Raw genomic sequence first — 15,830 nt, forward strand, 5'->3', positions numbered from 1 at the left:
TGACGTTCACCGGGCTTTCCCCATACCAACCGCTGCCATCGGATAGCCACATTGTGCATCGTGATTCGACGCTTCACACAACGTTTTCCCACTGTTCAGTCGTCCAATGGTTACGCTCCTTACACCAAGCGAGGCGGCGTTTGGTATTTACCGGCGTGAAGTGTGGCTTATGACCAGCCGCTCGACCATTAGTTCAAAGTTTTCTAATCTACGGCCTAACTGTCGTAGTACGTGCAGTGGATCCTGATGCAATTTGGAATTCCTGTGTGACGGTCTCGATAGATGTCTGCCTATTACACATTACGACCCTCTTCGAGTGTTGGCGGTCTCTGTCAGTCAACAGACGAGGTCGGTCTGTATGTTTTTTGTGCTGTAGGTGTCTCTTCACGTTTCCACTTCACTATCACATCGGAAACAGTGGACCTAGGGATGTTTAGGAGTGTGGAAATCTCGCGTACAGACGTATAACACAAGTGACACCCAGTCACCCGACCACGTTCGAGGTCCGTGAGTTCCGTAGAACACCCACCTCATTCTGCACTCTCACGATATCTAATGACTACTGAGGTCGATGATATGGAGTACCTGGCAGCAGGTAGCAGCACAATGCACCTAATATGAAAAACGTATGTTTTTGGGGGTGTCCGGATACTTTGATCACATAGTACATAAGGAGTAAAAACGTACAAGAGTCAGAAGTCACCTGTGTTTACGCGTACTCGCCCGTAGCACAACGCAGGGTACGTTCACAACATAGGCCACGTGTATAAAGCGTCCTTATGGCACACGTTTACGGCTCGTACTACAGAGCTACGAATCAAAGTGTCGGACAACGAAGTAGGTTCAGAAATGGTTCAAATGGCTCTAAGCAGTATGGGACTTAACATCTGAGGTCATCAGTCCCCTAGACTTAGAATTACTTAAACCTAACTAACCTAAGGACATCACACTCAACCATGCCCGAGGCAGCATTCGAACCTGGGACCGTAGCTGCCGCGTGGTTCCGGACTGAAGTGCCTAGAACCGCTCGACCACAGCCTACCGGCACCGTAGTAGGCGGTGCCACCAGATGGGAAAGCAGAGAACGTGTTTACAGAGTAATGATAAACTTAGATCCATCATATAAGATAAAAACAACGAAGCACAACTAGGCAATATCAATGTATAAACAAAAGCCACGTGTTCACAGACAGTTATTTAAATGCCGGTGCAGACACAAGTGTTACGGAGTCTCCGCACTGTTTTAGAATCTCTAGGTCTTTCTATTTTATCAAGTATTACTTTTTTTCTCTATCTTAAGTTTGCTGCAATTACACTACTGGCCATAAAAATTGCTACACCACTAAGATAACGTGCTACAGACGTGAAATTTAACCGACAGGAAGAAGATGCTGTGATATGCAAATGATTTGCTTTTCAGAGCATTTACACAAGGTTGGCGCCAGTGGAGACAGCTACAACGTGCTGACATGAGAAAAGTTTCCAACCAATTTCTCATAGCCGGCCGCGGTGGCCGAGCGGTTCTAGGCGCTTCAGTCCGGAACCGCGCGACCGCTACGGTCGCAGGTTCGAATCCTGCCTTGGAAATGGATGTGTGTGATGTCCTTAGGTTAGTTAGGTTTAAGTAGTTCTAAGTTCTAGGGGACTGATGACGTCAGATGTTGAGTCCCATAGTGCTCAGAGCCATTTGAACCATTTTTGATTTCTCATACACAAACAGCAGTTGACCGACGTTGCCTGGTGAAACGTTGTTGTGATGCCTCGTGTAAGGAGGAGAAATGCGTAGCATCACGTTTCCGACTTTCATAAAGGTCGGATTGTAGCCTACCGTGATTGCGGTTTATGGTATCGCGACGTTACTGCTCGCGTTGGTCGAGATCCAATAACTGTTAGTAGAATAGGAATCGGTGGGTTCAGGAGGCTAATATGGAACGCCGTGCTGGATCCCAACGGCCTCGTATCACTAGCAGTCGAGATGACAGGCATCTTATCAGCGTGGCTGTGACGGATGGTGCAGCCACGTCTCGATCCCTGAGTCAACAGATGGGGATGTTTGGAAGACAACAACCATCTACACGAACAGTTCGACGACGTTTGCAGCAGCATGGACTATCAGCTCGGAGACCACGGCTGCGGTTACCCTTGACGCTGCATCATGGACAGGAGCGCCTGCGATGGTGTACTCAACGACGAACCAGGGTGCACGAACAGCAAACCGCCATTTTTTGGATGAATCCAGGTTCTGTTTACAGCATCATGATGGTCGCATCCGTGTTTGGCGACATCGCGGCGAACGTACATTGGAAGCGTGTATTCGTCATCGCCATACTGGCGTATCACCCGGCGTGATGGTATGGGGAGCCATTGGTTACACGTCTCGGTGACCTCTTGTTCGCATTGACGGCACTTTGAACAGTGGATGTTACATTTCAGATGTGTTACGATCCGTGGCTCTACCCTTCATTCGATCCATGTGAAACCCTACATTTCAGCAGGATAATGCACGACCACATGTTGTAGGTCCTGTACGGGCCTTTCTGGATACAGAAAATGCTCGACTGCTGCCCTGGCCAGCACATTCTCCAGATCTCTCACCAACTGAAAACATCTGGTCAATGGTGGCCGAGCAACTGGCCAGTCTCTACTCTTGGTGAACTGTGGTATCGTGATGAAGGTGCATGGGCAGCTGTACCTGTACACGCTATCCAAGCTCTGTTTGACTCAATGCCTAGGCGTACCAAGGCCGTTATTACGGCCAGAGGTGGTTGTTCTGAGTACTGATTTGTCAGGATCTATGCACCCAAATTGCGTGAAAATGTAATCACATGTCAGTTCTAGTATAATATATTTGTCGAATGAATACCCGTTTATCATCTGCGTTTCTTCTTGGTGTAGTAATTTTAATGGCCATTAGTGTAATTAAAGACAGTTTTACACCAGCCGCGTTTTGCTTTTATTCACAAAACATCTTTTGTTGTGATTCTGAAAATATGGATAGATGAATTTGTTAATTTTGATTGTTATGGATTCAATCAGTAGTTCCTTATAAAGTTGGCATAAAATTTACTTACGGTGTCCCTGCGTCTTGTTCACATTTTCTGCAAACCATGATCGTTGAGGTTGAAGGAAGCTACGATCTACATTTACATTCGGCAGTCTTTTTTTTTTTTTTTTTTTTTTTTTAAAGCAGTTTTTCTTGCGGTGCCTCGACGTTTTTCACTTCGCCTCAGTTTGGAATAGAACTACAGTTACGTGTGTTCCGCACCCATGTCAGTAGTACAGTGTTTATGTTTGTTGATTTGTTTTCCTGGAACCGCGCGACCGCTACGATCGCAGGTTCGAATCTTGCCTTGGGCATGGATGTGTGTGATGTCCTTAGGATAGTTAGGTTTAAGTAGTTCCAAGTCCTAGGGGATTGATGGCATCAGAAGTTAAGTCCCATAGTGCTCAGAGCCATTTGAACCATTTGTTTTCTTTATAGGTTATGAGCGTTGCCAACCTGTGAATTTGCTCATATATGTGTTTCGTCTGCACGTGTGTGTGTGTGTGTGTGTGTGTGTGTGTGTGAGGGGGGGGGGGGTGTACCGCTGCAGACAACCTCTAAATTTGAGTTGACCCAACGTCAACGTCAATTACGATCGCAGGGAGCCGGCGTCAACGACGTTGGATCGTGAATCAAAGAAAACGTTTGGTCTGGTCACATGAATCACGCTGCTAGTTACACCAGGTCGACTGTCGCGTCCGCATATGCTGTCAACGAGGCGAACGGCTGCTCGAAGTATGCACCCGCGCCACGCAATTCAAACTGGGCGTCCGCGGCACCTATAGTAGGAAGTCAAGGAACCATGACAGCTGCGCGTTACGTGAACATTATTGTGGACCTTCTACATCCCTTCGTGCCCGATATCATTTCTGACGACGATGGCGTCTTCCACTTGCGTAACTCCTCGTTTCATAAGGCCACAATCGTGCTACAGTGGTCTGAAGAGAATGATAGTGAATTCTCGTTGGTGTCTTGATGACGAAATTCGCCTGATCTGAATCCGATGGGACGCATCTGGGACGCAGTCGGACGTCAGCACCACGCGCAAGTATCAACTGCCCGTAATGCCAGGGTATTGCGTGACCTGTACGTGGGCATCTGGTGGCACATCCCCGCGGAAACCTACGAAGGAGCTGTCGATTCTATGGCACGTAGAGTCGCTGCTGTATTGCATTCCAAAGGTAGACTAACTCGATATCATCACCATAATGTTTTGTTTCTTCAGTATATGTCACCATACAAGATATCTGCTGGCGCAGCGAGGTGCTTCTTGATCCGCCGAACCACTGCAAGTACGAGTCTTAGGTCGAATGAACTGCTGGAGCGACCTTCAGTCGTGGCAACAGACTGACGCTATGATTCTGCAACTCTATGCGTTACTGCTCGAGAAAAATATTGTAATAAGAGAACAATAGCAAAAATTGTTTTTAAATATTAAATAAAGACGAAAGGACCAGATAATGACAAGGCATATCGCAAATCTTCGCACATCATCAAAACTTTTGCAGCGACTCGTTATTCGTGGCGCAAGGCATGTGTATGTATTCAGGCTTGACCATCCCAAAGGTTCAGGAACGATCACAACAGGAACATACCTGGACGACGTATCGGGGTGATGCAACAGGTGCATACGCTGAGACGAGTTCATCAGTGAAATTCCCTGAGAAAGCTTACATTCCCATACAGGACATACGCTGCTTTTATTTTCCATCAACTCTTGTCCTCCCTCCAGATACGGAAGCCATGCTCAACGACAGTCTTATGACGCGTGGTATGTTTTCCAGATTGTCGTCGCTCGCCACGGGCCGCAAGAAGCTTCCCACGCACTTCATCGACATCGTGAAGAACTCCAAACCGCCGAGGCTGATCAAGAGCCACCTGCCCGTAGAACTTCTGCCCAGGCAGCTCTGGACCGTCAAACCCAAGGTATGTCTCCTGCCTCTCGTAAAATTCGCACAGCCAGGCTGCAAAGCAATGTTCTATCGTAGCGACTGGCCACATCCAGTCTCATTGTAGCTGATTTACGGTAATGTCTACAACCATATCCTGTGTACTTTACTTGTCGGTAGGGTGATGGTACCTATTTATTTATTGTGTGGTGAAAACAAATACATATATACAACATTCATGGACAAATATTCTCAATCACAAGCTCATACAACGCTACATCTCCTGATCTGGTTCCCTGATCCATTCGATGGTTTCATCTGATGCATGGTGACTGTCCATTATCCTTCTTTTCTACGCTGGAAGAAGACAGTCAGTAACAGCATGGCGCATTGTCCGTAAGGAGGCCTCACAGCCACAGTTGCAGAACTAACCTATCCCCGCTTGTGCATTAGGTAACCATACCCAGTTCATGATCCTCCATTAACGTTTGGGGAGATCGAATCTTTGTAGAGATGGCTCATTCGCGAACTAACGGATACAAAGGAACGGTTCACCAAGATGAACGAGCGATGAATGAATTCTAAGGAACGGTCTTTCATAGTTCACTTCGGTCGCGGCTTTCTACTTCCAGTTCATGGGATTGGGAAACGAACGGTCTCGTTCCCGCAACGGCACGTCGGCCGGTCTCGTTCCAGCATGTCTCGGTCTCGGTCTCGGTCTCGTTCGGCCTAACTCGTCCGTCTTCGGGTGGCCACTCGTCGCAGTTCCACTGCTGACTGCTCATAGTTAGTTCAGTATCGAGTTTTTGTTGTTTGTTTCGTTCACTTCACACGTCCATTCTAGATTTGTTTCAAACCTTTTTTGAACTCTGAACTTCTGGTTCTTTTCGTATTCTATTCAGCGTCCACAACTGGTAATTAAAATGTATTTTATAATTACTTAAATTACATAAAAATTACGTGGGATGTAATACATACATCTTTTCAGGTAACGGCGTATCAACTTACTTCACTATTTCGATAAACAGCAGAAAAAATACTTGTAAAAAGGTAAGATTTTTTGTTATTACACATGCAAAGGAGGTCGGCACGGCACACACAAGTGGCCATTTTTCGTCTTTTTTTTTTATCCAAGGTAAAACAGCACGTCCATTGTTATGGAAGGCAGACCGACATACAACCAAATGAAGCCCCCGCTTCGTAATCGAGTGTATGGTGTCTTATTTTGTAAAGAGAATATGATAACTCCTACAATATTATTTCAGTGGTACAGGGTGGCGCACGAAAAATCGTCCCCGAGTACTAGACTGCTCATTGTCGCTTACCAATCGTCATCTATTGTTTCGAAGTTGTTTGCATTAGCTTATTTGTTATTTCTTCACTGTGTAATTGTTACATGTTTAACTATTCTGCTCGTAGCGATCAACAAATCGTGCGTAATTGGCGAGCAGTTTGTACTCGGGGCCGGTTTTTCGTGCGCCACATTATATTTTTTCACTGCGATCAGACATATAACGCTACAGTTGACTAAATGAGATGTTTTTCAGAATCACGAAAATTACAAGTGTGTGAGAATTCTGTTATAAATAAAAACTCTGTACTCCAGGGGAGAGGCAAGTGCCCTCTCTCGGCGGTTTCCATCTTCAGTCAGCTATGCTACTAATTTTCAATTTTTAACAAGAACCACATACCAAGCACAATGAACGGTGAACGAATAAAAATGAACGGTTCCCAAAAAATAACCATCACCAATGAACTAGTTCCCAAGGATGAACGACTTTGCCCATCTCTAAATCTTTGTATCTTGCACGGAAAGGTTCTCAAGTATATGAAACTTCTCAAGTATATGATTGTTGACTACTGATGACTGTTCCCATTGGGGTTTCCGAGAACGGTTTACATTGAAAGGGGAACCAACAAGGTTGTCTACCGTGCGTCACGACCGTTTCCTTAATTTCAAGCGTTGATGTTCTGCTTATGCAGTGTCTCCATAAAGGGGTAGCTGAGTACTGTTCTCAAGTTACACAGATCTTCAGGAGAACTTGTGATCGTCTCAGAACTGCGGAAGAGACCTTGCTGAGAACAGGAAGTCGAAGGGTGTTGGTACTCCGAATACATCCTGTAATTATTCGCATTGCCGTTGAGTTGCACATCTATCTTCATGTCTAACTGATTCAAATGGCTCTGAGCACTATGGGACAACATCTGAGATCATCAGTCCCCTATAACTTAGAACTACTTAAACCTAACTAACCTAAGGACATCACACACATCCATGCCCGAGGCAGGATTCGATCCAGCGACCGTAGCAGTCGCGCGGTTCCGGACTGAAGCGCCTAGAACCGCTCGGCCACAACGGCTGGCTCTTCATAACAGCAGTAGTCAGCAACAGAGTAAGACAGGTTGCCGATCTTAAAAGATGAACATTACCCTCCATGAGCCAAAACAAATGACGAAGCGCGTCGATGAAGTAGAGTGTCAGGTGATAGAACTCACGCAAAATAACGTGGGACCACTGCGCGGTATCACGTTCTCGTCTTGTATCCAGCCCGCTGTTCCGAGAGGTCTGTCGACCTGCACGCCTTGGGTGTTCCCGTTGTTCTGTCATTATTACGCAGAACGCCACCAGAGTCTTTGTCCATTGTAGGTGCAGAGAACATTTTCACAAGCTGGCATGTGTGGTTATATGCAATGTCGTTCAGTTTATGTTGGAAGAGGCAAGTGAGGAAGCAGATCTCCCATAAAATAGCATGCTGGAGAGGGTTGCGGGAATCGGTTGCTGTTCCACTCGCTTAGTAAAGAGGATAAAGAAGGACAGGGGAAAACATAGCTTCCCGAGTCTTCAACACTGCGGGAAAGACTAGAAAGAAGTAGACAAAATTAAATATTTAGGTAACAATAATTTCATGAATGTTTAGATTACACATTACTTCGGCACCTTGTGGGTCTCTAATCTATCCCAGGGAAAGAGGACCTAGGTTTAGTATGGAATCCGAACGATGCGTTGTTCCTGATAATTTTTTACATCACTGACAGGTGAAGGTTGGATTAAAGGCAGATTGAAAATTTTCGTTATCCGACTGGGATTCAGTGCCGTGCTGCAGCTGTTTCAGGCCAGACTGGACGATTTCTTTAGGGGTCTCGGTTGGTCAGACAGTTGCAACATATCTGCTGCTGCCGAAAACAAATTGCCCCAGGACACTCACTTTTTCCAGTGGCCTGTACCATTTCGTTTTGGGTCCTCTACCGGCGTTGTACGGTACTGTGACGCCGAGTTTCCATGTGCACCACGACTGTAGATGTGTACCTACAAACAGACAATTAATCGTGCAGCTTTATTTTTCCGAGATGAAGATCAGAACATTATGAATACGCGTCCCACTCTTCTGTATATTTCTTTTACTAAGAATAGTTTTTGTGATTTCTATTCTGAATTTCCTTCTAAACTGGTTAAATCTACCGAAATTGGAGCTGTAATATTGATCTATACATCCCTTCGGTGTATTAACATGAGCTGAATAAAAGTCACGTTTCGAAGGACGTTACGTAAAAATTTGGCTCAGACTGGCTGAAAAGCTTTCCCAGAATATTTAACTCGACTGATAACTTTTTACTCATTACTCCATTTTACAATTTCAAGCACGCCTTTGGTGGAGTTGTCTGTCTGTACACAATTCTGGAATTTCCATTTGTGCTACTTCGCATCGAGATTAAATTCTTTCTGTTCAAACACCATTGTCTTTATTCTCCTCTCCATTCTTCATTTCTGGAATGGCTCCGTACACGCCATCCTACATTACTTCTGGGATGTCATTTTTCTGTTATGAATTATCCACATTTCTGATTTAAAGAAATTATTGAACGTTTGTATGATTTTTTCCCTTGCTTTATACTGTAGTTATTTTTCGAGTCGTAGGTTATCTTAATTTTGAAATCTAATGTCTACCCAACTTAAGTTTATCTTTCGTCATCTTCATAATGGTTTTGTTTTCAATAGTTTATGTAATAAAATATCAATTATCATATCTTCATTGGGTAGTTACACTGATGATTAGTTACCGAAAATTATGCACATATTTTACCTTTATAGTCTACCATATGCAAATGAAAAATTGTCAAGATTATGTAACCGAAAAAATAAAATTCAAATAATACCTTTGTAAGAGCTATTGTGGTAACACGCAGTACAGTACTATGCTATATTGCAGTATCTAGCCTTTGTAAGAATATATAAAGAAGGTGAGAAAATAATGAACAGAATTTACAGGTATTGAAATATCAGAGTACATAATTTTTATTACAACAGTAAAAAATATAAATGTTATAATAAAGTATGAAATACGCTAGTAAAAGATTATAATTTAGAAATGTAAAAATTGATGAAAATAAGTAAAATGTTACAACATAGCTTAAATATTACAATAAAATACAGTGTGTTAATTAGTTTAGCTAATGTGCAAAAGAATTAGAAGCGACGTTGTCCCAGATGCTAAACAACTGTCAGCACTTCCTATAATGCGAAAATTAATAAAGGTAAAACAAATGCTCACTGAAAAATGAGCGACTGGAAAACGCCGAATCCTTTGCCTAACTAGGGAGTAAAATTACATCGGATGATAAATCAAAAGAGCATATTGCAACCTGAATCCGTCAGGCAAAAGCTGATTTTAACTAGAGAAAAAACCTTTTCACGTCTTGCTGTACAGACAAATATCTAAGGAACGACCACATAAACACGTTTGTTTGGAATCTGCTGCTGTACGGAAGTGAAGCGTGGACACTCGAAGAAGCAGAAAAAACGTAAAATAATAATCTTAGAGATGTGGTGCCACAGCGTAATGCTCAAGGTTTCCTGGGTAGAGAAGATACCAAATGATGAGGCGCTCCAGAGAGTAGAGGAAGAGAAGCTTTGTCTCCTGAAACTCATCAGACACAGCAGGTACACTGAGAGTTGATGGCTTCATTAAAGGTATTATTGAAGGGATAGTAAGAAGAAGAACACAAAAGGCAGACTGAGGGTGGAATACATCAAACGAATCATAGAGGATTCCAGATGCACCGCCTATACCTACACCGCTCTCAACAAAACGGCCGAAGACAGAAACGCATGACGAACTGCTGCTAACCAACCTGAGGACTGAAGACCTAAGAAGAAGAAGAAGATTGATTTGATGCAGCTCTCTCCACGCAAGTGTGTCCTGTGCAACTCTCTTCCATCTCTGCATGAATAGTGCAACCTACAATCTTTACCTCCTCTCTTCCCCCCCCCCCCCCCTCCCTCAATACAAACACATTCTCTCTCTCTCTCTCTCTCTCTCTCTCTCTCTCTCAATCTCTCCCTCTCTCTCTCTCTCTCTCTCTCTCTCTCTCTCTCACACACACACACACACACACACACATACACACACACCTCTACATAATTGACTATTCTTTGCTGCCTCAGGATGTTCTATCAACGGATCACCTCTTTTTACTGTCCGCAGCTCGTGGTCTTGCGGTAGCGTTCTCGATTCCCAGCGGGGTCAGGGATTTTCTCTGCCTCGATATGACAGGGTGTTGTGTGTCTTTCATCATCATGTCATCCTTATTCACTCGCAAGTCACCGTAGTGGCGTTAAAGAACTTGTGGAGCGGCGGCCTGTTGGTCCCGCGAGGGGTCTCCCGGCCACCAATGCCATACGCTCATTATTACCTCTTTTTACTCTACTTGTACCTTACTTTTATTTTCTTCCCATTTCGAAACGTTACGTGTGTGGTTCAACACACAACCAGTCAAGAGCAAATGATGAAAAATTCGTGATTTAGAGGGTACCATTGCTTAGAACATCGTGTATTAAAAATCAGCATTGATCATTTCATGGTAATGGTTTCTTCATTAGAACTGTATTGCCACTGCCGTGTTGGAATGTTCCAGATAATATACGTGACTCGAAACGTGAAGGATGTGATCGTGTCCTACCTCAACCACCACCAACTGTGGGTCGGCTGCTCTCTCACGGCTGACGAATTTGCGGAGTGCTTCATGGAAAACATACGTAAGTGAATGTTTTCTTTGTACGTCAGTGAATGCCTCATCCTTTAAAAAGTCTAACTCCCATCCATGAAACAGCTTCAAACGTCAAACTTGATGTTAGCCCTTTCAGACCGTCTGGCTACAACTGCGTACATTAACTTTTGTTGTGGCTTACAGCAACAGAAGTATTTTTCCCGGTCGAAAACTGAGGTATACATTTGTGAATGTTCACCATTTTCATTATTCGCAATTGCTGCCAACTCTTGGACATCACTATGAAAAAATCAGCAAAGAAGTGTAGCAGTGCCCAGCGGGATCGTGACCAACAGAATACACGGAGTTGGTTGGTTTACTATATTCCACTGTATAACTGAATACCGTCATTTGAGGTTACTTTGCTCCACTTTTTACAGATTTTTTAAGAAAATAGTTTAAAAACAGGGGATCCTTAACATTTTTGTTTCTCAAAATTATTTGATTAGTTACAACAGTCTTTTGGGAAGTAATCTGTATTTATATCTCTTAACATAACATTTTATTTCCATTTTTTATTGTTTTATAAAAAAAGTGGTGCAAAGATTCTTTGACCTTGGGATACCTTGCACCGGATACCTAAATTTCATTAAAAATGAAGATTACAGAGGTCTGGAGTTATGTTTGACCATAGGAATGAAAGGGAATAAAGCAATTACTAAAGAAATAGGGACTACAGAGTACTGGAGCAATCACTGACCATCAGAATTAAGAAAAAATAACAATCTCGTTAGCAGAAACAAATTTTATTATCAAAATAGTTTAACAAATTAAAGATTTAACACAAAATGTAGCCTATATTGTGAGTTAATAGGTCCAATATCCTTCAAGCTGTGGTGTGGAGAATAAGCCACGTTTGCTTATCTGTTTTGGAGGCTGAATGGTGCAAATTATTTCATCAAAGTCATACTTCATTTCATCTTTCGGCATTGGCCACTTCCATGATTTCTTAGACTTTTGCATTGAACTTTTTGTAGCTCCATCATCGCTTACATCAGTAATTAATCCAGGAAAATACTCCCCCTCAAATCTGAAGATCACATACTGGCCCACAGTGTGCACAACTTCACCAAATTTTGGACTTTTCTTCTTTGGCCTGGTTAGTTCGAGTCTCGGTCGGGCACACAGTTTTAATCTGCCAGGAAGTTTCATATCAGCGCACACTCCGCTGCAGAGTGAAAATCTCATTCTGGAAACATCCCCCAGGCTGTGGCTGAGCCATGTCTCCGCAATATCCTTTTTTTCAGGAGTGCTAGTTCTGCAAGCTTCGCAGGAGAGCTTCTGTAAAGTTTGGAAGGTAGGAGACGAGGTACTGGCAGAAGTAAAGCTGTGAGTACCGGGCGTGAGTCGTGCTTCGGTAGCTCAGATGGTAGAGCACTTGCCCGCGAAAGGCAAAGGTCCCGAGTTCGAGTCTCGGTCGGGAACACAGTTTTAATCTGCCAGGAAGTTTCATATCAGCGCACACTCCGCTGCAGAGTGAAAATCTCATTCTGGAAACATCCCCCAGGCTGTGGCTAAGCCATGTCACCGCAATATCCTTTCTTTCAGGAGTGTTAGTTCTGCAAACTTCGCAGGAGAGCTTCTGTAAAGTTTGGAAGGTAGGAGACGAGGTACTGGCAGAAGTAAAGCTGTGAGTACCGGACGTGAGTCGTGCTTCGGTAGCTCAGATGGTAGAGCACTTGTCCGCGAAAGGCAAAGGTCCCGAGTTCGAGTCTCGGTCGGGCACACAGTTTTAATCTACTATCTTGATTTTTGTGATTTCTTCTGTACTTCTTCAAAACCTTTTTCTGCATTACTGTCACACTTTTACCAGGTATGACTGAAAGCTTCTTTCATCCTCTGTTACGGGTAACACCAGTAATCCATTCAGTTCTCTTATTCTCAAGGGCTTCAATGAAAGAGTCTTGTACCGAATCTTTTTCACAAGTTCGTGACGGAAGACAGCAAAGAATTTCATCAACATTGATTGGATAAATGCTGCACTTTTGGAAACCTGCCATTAGGTTCTTTGCTGAATTCTTGCCAGCTATACCCATTAATCTCTTTAAGAGAAATGGGAAATGCTGTTTCTGCTAGACAGTGTCTCTTGCTTGCTACTTTTCCATTCTGTAAGGACCTGTCTCCAGGCCACTTTCATGGGCCCGAAGAAAGAAGCGTCCAAAGGCTATGTAATGTGAGTACTGTTTTGCTGGTAGACAGATGAACGAAATGTTATTCTCACCACAGAGCTCTCGAACGTAAGTTGTCAAATGTGAGGACAAATTGTCACAGATTACTACTTTCTTTCCTTCGAGCTTTTTCAGTCTTAGTAGCATCAACTTGCTGAACCACTCGTTAAATGTGTTACTGTCAAACCATCCACTAGGACTATGTGAGTAAAGGCAGCCAGTGGGCCCATTTTCTGTCCATGTAGACCATAGATGTGCGTATTTGTAAACAACAAAGGGAGGCAAAACTTCTTCCTCAGCATTGACAGCCAACATCACAGATATGCTGGTTTTGAAGGAATTACAGATTATTTCTGAATATTTTGAACCTCTTTTTGTGAGTAGTTTCTTTTTCCTTGGATCGTCAGTTAGCTTGGTTTCATCAAAATTCCATAAATTCCTAGCTGGCACATCTTTCAGTTCAACTTGCAAATGTTCAACATATTCTCTGAGAACACGCTCATCAACTGCAGCTCTACTCCTTTTAATGTTGGTTGCAAGACGTATAGAAAGTTCAGGATGGCGTTTGGTGAAGCCCAAGAGCCATTCATAGCCTGGACAATTGTCTTTGAATCTAGGAACTTTACGTCCCTGTCTGGCACACAATCATTTGGAGTTCCATTGGAGTAACAGGGAACCCATATTTACTCAACTGCAAAACACATTTTACAAACTCTGCTTCTTCTTCATTAGTAAAAATCTGAGGGAATTATGGACGTGAATTACTTCCTTCCTTTGACTTCAGTTCATTAATTATGGTTCTTCTTGGGATATTAAAAAGTTGTTCAGCTTTCCTTTGTGATATCTCCAGAGTTCCTGGGCTGTAATCGCAGTATAGCAAATTTCCTACCATTCTCTTATATTCCGTGGCATTTTCACCAGTCTGAAAGAGATTACAAACATTTTTCACTACGAGCAGCGCACTACGGAGGTAAAATAAGTCAGAAATGTTCGTAGATGTGGAAGAAATGCACCCTGGGGATACTTTGCACCACTTTTGTTGTGGTGCAATGTTTTCCCAAAATAAGAAATTTCGTAACCTACAACAGTAAATTGACAATGACACAAATAATAGTCCATCAAACGAAACACTACGATACTTTTCAGCAGCTAGACGTTCTGAGTAATTAAATAATGGTGACTGACCTTCACAGTGACCAGTTCACCCTGTTAAAAACACAGATTTTTTTCAGCTTAATTTTATACACACTTATGAACGTCTTTACTAAGATGCTTGTGAAAAATTCAAAATGGCCGACAACTGAACATGCAAGCAAGGGTGCCAACCTGTAAGTGCAACCTTTCACAGGAAAAATTGTTCACAGATATATAGCAAGTAGTGCAATATCTATGAACCAAAGAAACTTTTTTTTCAAATGGAGAAAAGTTTGACCCTATGGAGCAAAGTAACCTAAAATGACAGTACTGTTATTGTTATTTTTCATGGTAATTATTGAACAATCAATTTATTGTTTGTTACAACAGAGTATATTTTGTAATTAGTTATTTTAGTCTATAAAAATGAAATTTTGTGTACAAAGTATGTTTTGAAAACGGGTACATATATTTTTATAAATCTTGCATCTAAAATCATTTTAAAAAATCACCGAGAAGCATTACCACTTCAAGAAAAATTTTCATTTCTCCAGAAAAAATTCAGTTCTGAAAGGGTTAAGCATGTAAGCAAGAAAAAGTTTGAAATTACGTTTGAAGCTTGTTGGAACTCGCTGAGTTCGCTCATCCTCAAACACTGGATGAACATCCAGTCTGGATAATTTTCGCGCCATGAGTTACCCTGCCTCAAGAGACGTACACAGTTTCTAAGTTCAATAATTGCCTAATTGTATTAAACTTTTAACATACCATTATACATCATAATGAGTAGAGTATGACAAAGTTATAAATTTGGTCAATAATTATATGAAATATGGAAAAATCTCAGATTTGTTGCCCGTGGAAACTGTAAGGCAATTTGGAGCTGGAACCGTGCGCCATTAACCATGAGCAGGGTCTGCCATTTTGTAACACAGGTGAGCAGTACTTGAAGAAACTGTTGGCACAGGCAAAGATAATATTGTTTACCACTGTTTAGCAGGGATGTCGCATGGGTGGGTGTGTACAGGTGAAAATATTAAGAGTGTGAAGTGAGCGTGACAACACTATGGGAGAGAGTCGTGAAATGCTTTGAAAGCAATGAATCGTCTACATACCTCTCAATGCATGTGGGCTTACAAGGAAACATCACCAATTTGACCTCATATGTTAAGGAGAAAAAATATGCAGTTATGTTTTTCTTTGAATCCCTACAATATGAAAAAAATATATATAATTTTAAAACTTTTCACAAAATCGACCTTCACAATCATAAAAGAAATTAGCAAAAAGGGAGTGATCAGTTCTTTTAAGAAGGTTGTTGCACTTTAGAGTACAATTTTAATAAATTTCACAAAATTAAAAATCATTATCTCAGAAATCAACGAATAGAAGTAGAAATAGGTAAACGGTAAACAATCAATTGTTTTAAGGAGATGGTTTCATTTTTGGAACCACTAGGATATACAGTTTTCAATAACCATCTTTTCATGTAATACATTTGAACAGAAATTCGCATATCTTGAAAATTCCGTGAACTCATAATGCCTAAAA

The 15,830-nt window shown here is 42.3% G+C and overlaps 1 protein-coding gene across 1 annotated transcript in view; it reads left to right on the plus strand.

Moving 5' to 3' along the window:
• LOC124716746 (luciferin sulfotransferase-like) overlaps positions 1–15,830 on the plus strand; it is a 50,049-nt gene that overhangs the window by 11,698 nt on the left and 22,521 nt on the right. The window contains exons 3-4 of the mRNA XM_047243289.1: positions 4,828–4,969; positions 10,846–10,966. Of these exons, the coding sequence (XP_047099245.1) occupies positions 4,828–4,969; positions 10,846–10,966 (263 nt within the window). The remainder of the gene's footprint in view (positions 1–4,827; positions 4,970–10,845; positions 10,967–15,830) is intronic.

This window comes from Schistocerca piceifrons, chromosome 9 (genome assembly GCF_021461385.2).
Source record: "Schistocerca piceifrons isolate TAMUIC-IGC-003096 chromosome 9, iqSchPice1.1, whole genome shotgun sequence".
NCBI lineage: Eukaryota > Metazoa > Arthropoda > Insecta > Orthoptera > Acrididae > Schistocerca > Schistocerca piceifrons.